Here is a 1,071-nt window from a genome sequence, read left to right as displayed (position 1 = left end):
GAGTTTCTGATCGCCAGATTTGACAACGCACCCACACATCTCCGCTCTCCGCCCGCCACCGAGACTTTGGTCTGCGTTTACCTAAATCGGGCACGCGCCGCCATCAGATAGTCAAGAATGGTGTCTAAACAAAAGGTCGCAATTCTCCACTGCCTGGATTGGCAGAGGGGGATGGTTCCGCATTTCCAACCCAGTCCTTCAACCTCCAGCTCCCAGAGCCCGGGTCTAGTCCCGGGCGTGAGGAGTTGGCCGTCTTCCAGGAGACTCGGACTTGGGCAGCGACAAGCGCATCGCTCCCAACACGGTCTTGCCACCCCACTTTCGTTTCTACCTTTACCAAAGGCTGACTTCCAGTTTAACTTGCAGGGCCAATCGCACCTTGGCGCTCGCTCCCTTAGCCCATTCCCCATCTCCTACTCTTGGGGTGAGACTCAGTACCTGGCCCTAGCACGCCGAGCCAGCTGGCCTATCTTGTCCCCATCCGCACACGGAGCACTTTCCGGGATTCAATGATGGGCTGCAGGAGTCGTTTCACACACCCCCCACGCCAGAACTCCGGGAGTGCAAATAAGCACGGTACAGCCAGGACGCGCAAGGAATTGCCGGTGGCCAGGAAAACGCGCCCGCATATCCCCCAGGGAGTGGGAGCTTGCACTGGCACAGGACTCTCCCGCGCACAGAGATCCCTGCAGCCTGGAGTCGCCCGGGTACTCCTTCCCATGCTAAGAAAGGCGCAGGCCGCCAGGTCCCCCACACCACCTCCCCACCAGCTCGCTCCCCGGCGTCCACGTTTATTTACCTTTGAGCAGGCAGATGTCTGTGCGCTCGGCGTTGCGGCGCAGTGCCTGCACCACCAGCGACACGGTGCTGTCCTCTCTTAGGCTCTCGGCGCGCGGGCTGCGCTCGTCGTACACTATGACTGCCGAGTAAAGGCCGGAGCGCAGACGGGCGCGCACCTCCTCCTCCGCCGGCAGGATCTGCTCCAGGCTCACTGAGCCCTTGGCCCGCCGCCGCACGATGGTGTTGCAGCGCACGTTGACCGAACCTCGGATGTAACCCGCGCTATGCGCC

The 1,071-nt window shown here is 61.7% G+C and overlaps 1 protein-coding gene across 1 annotated transcript in view; it reads right to left on the bottom strand.

Moving 5' to 3' along the window:
* Positions 1–1,071, bottom strand: part of Dusp4 (dual specificity phosphatase 4) — a 14,272-nt gene that overhangs the window by 12,622 nt on the left and 579 nt on the right. Inside the window, exon 2 of the mRNA XM_033765388.1 lies at positions 800–1,071. This exon is cut by the window's right edge and continues 51 nt beyond it. Within this exon, the coding sequence (XP_033621279.1) occupies positions 800–1,071 (272 nt within the window). The remainder of the gene's footprint in view (positions 1–799) is intronic.

The sequence above is a fragment of the Fukomys damarensis genome, unplaced genomic scaffold (assembly GCF_012274545.1).
Source record: "Fukomys damarensis isolate Sample0158 unplaced genomic scaffold, DMR_v1.0_HiC HiC_scaffold_18, whole genome shotgun sequence".
NCBI classification, from domain to species: Eukaryota; Metazoa; Chordata; class Mammalia; order Rodentia; family Bathyergidae; genus Fukomys; species Fukomys damarensis.
This window is presented reverse-complemented; position numbering and strand designations above follow the sequence as displayed.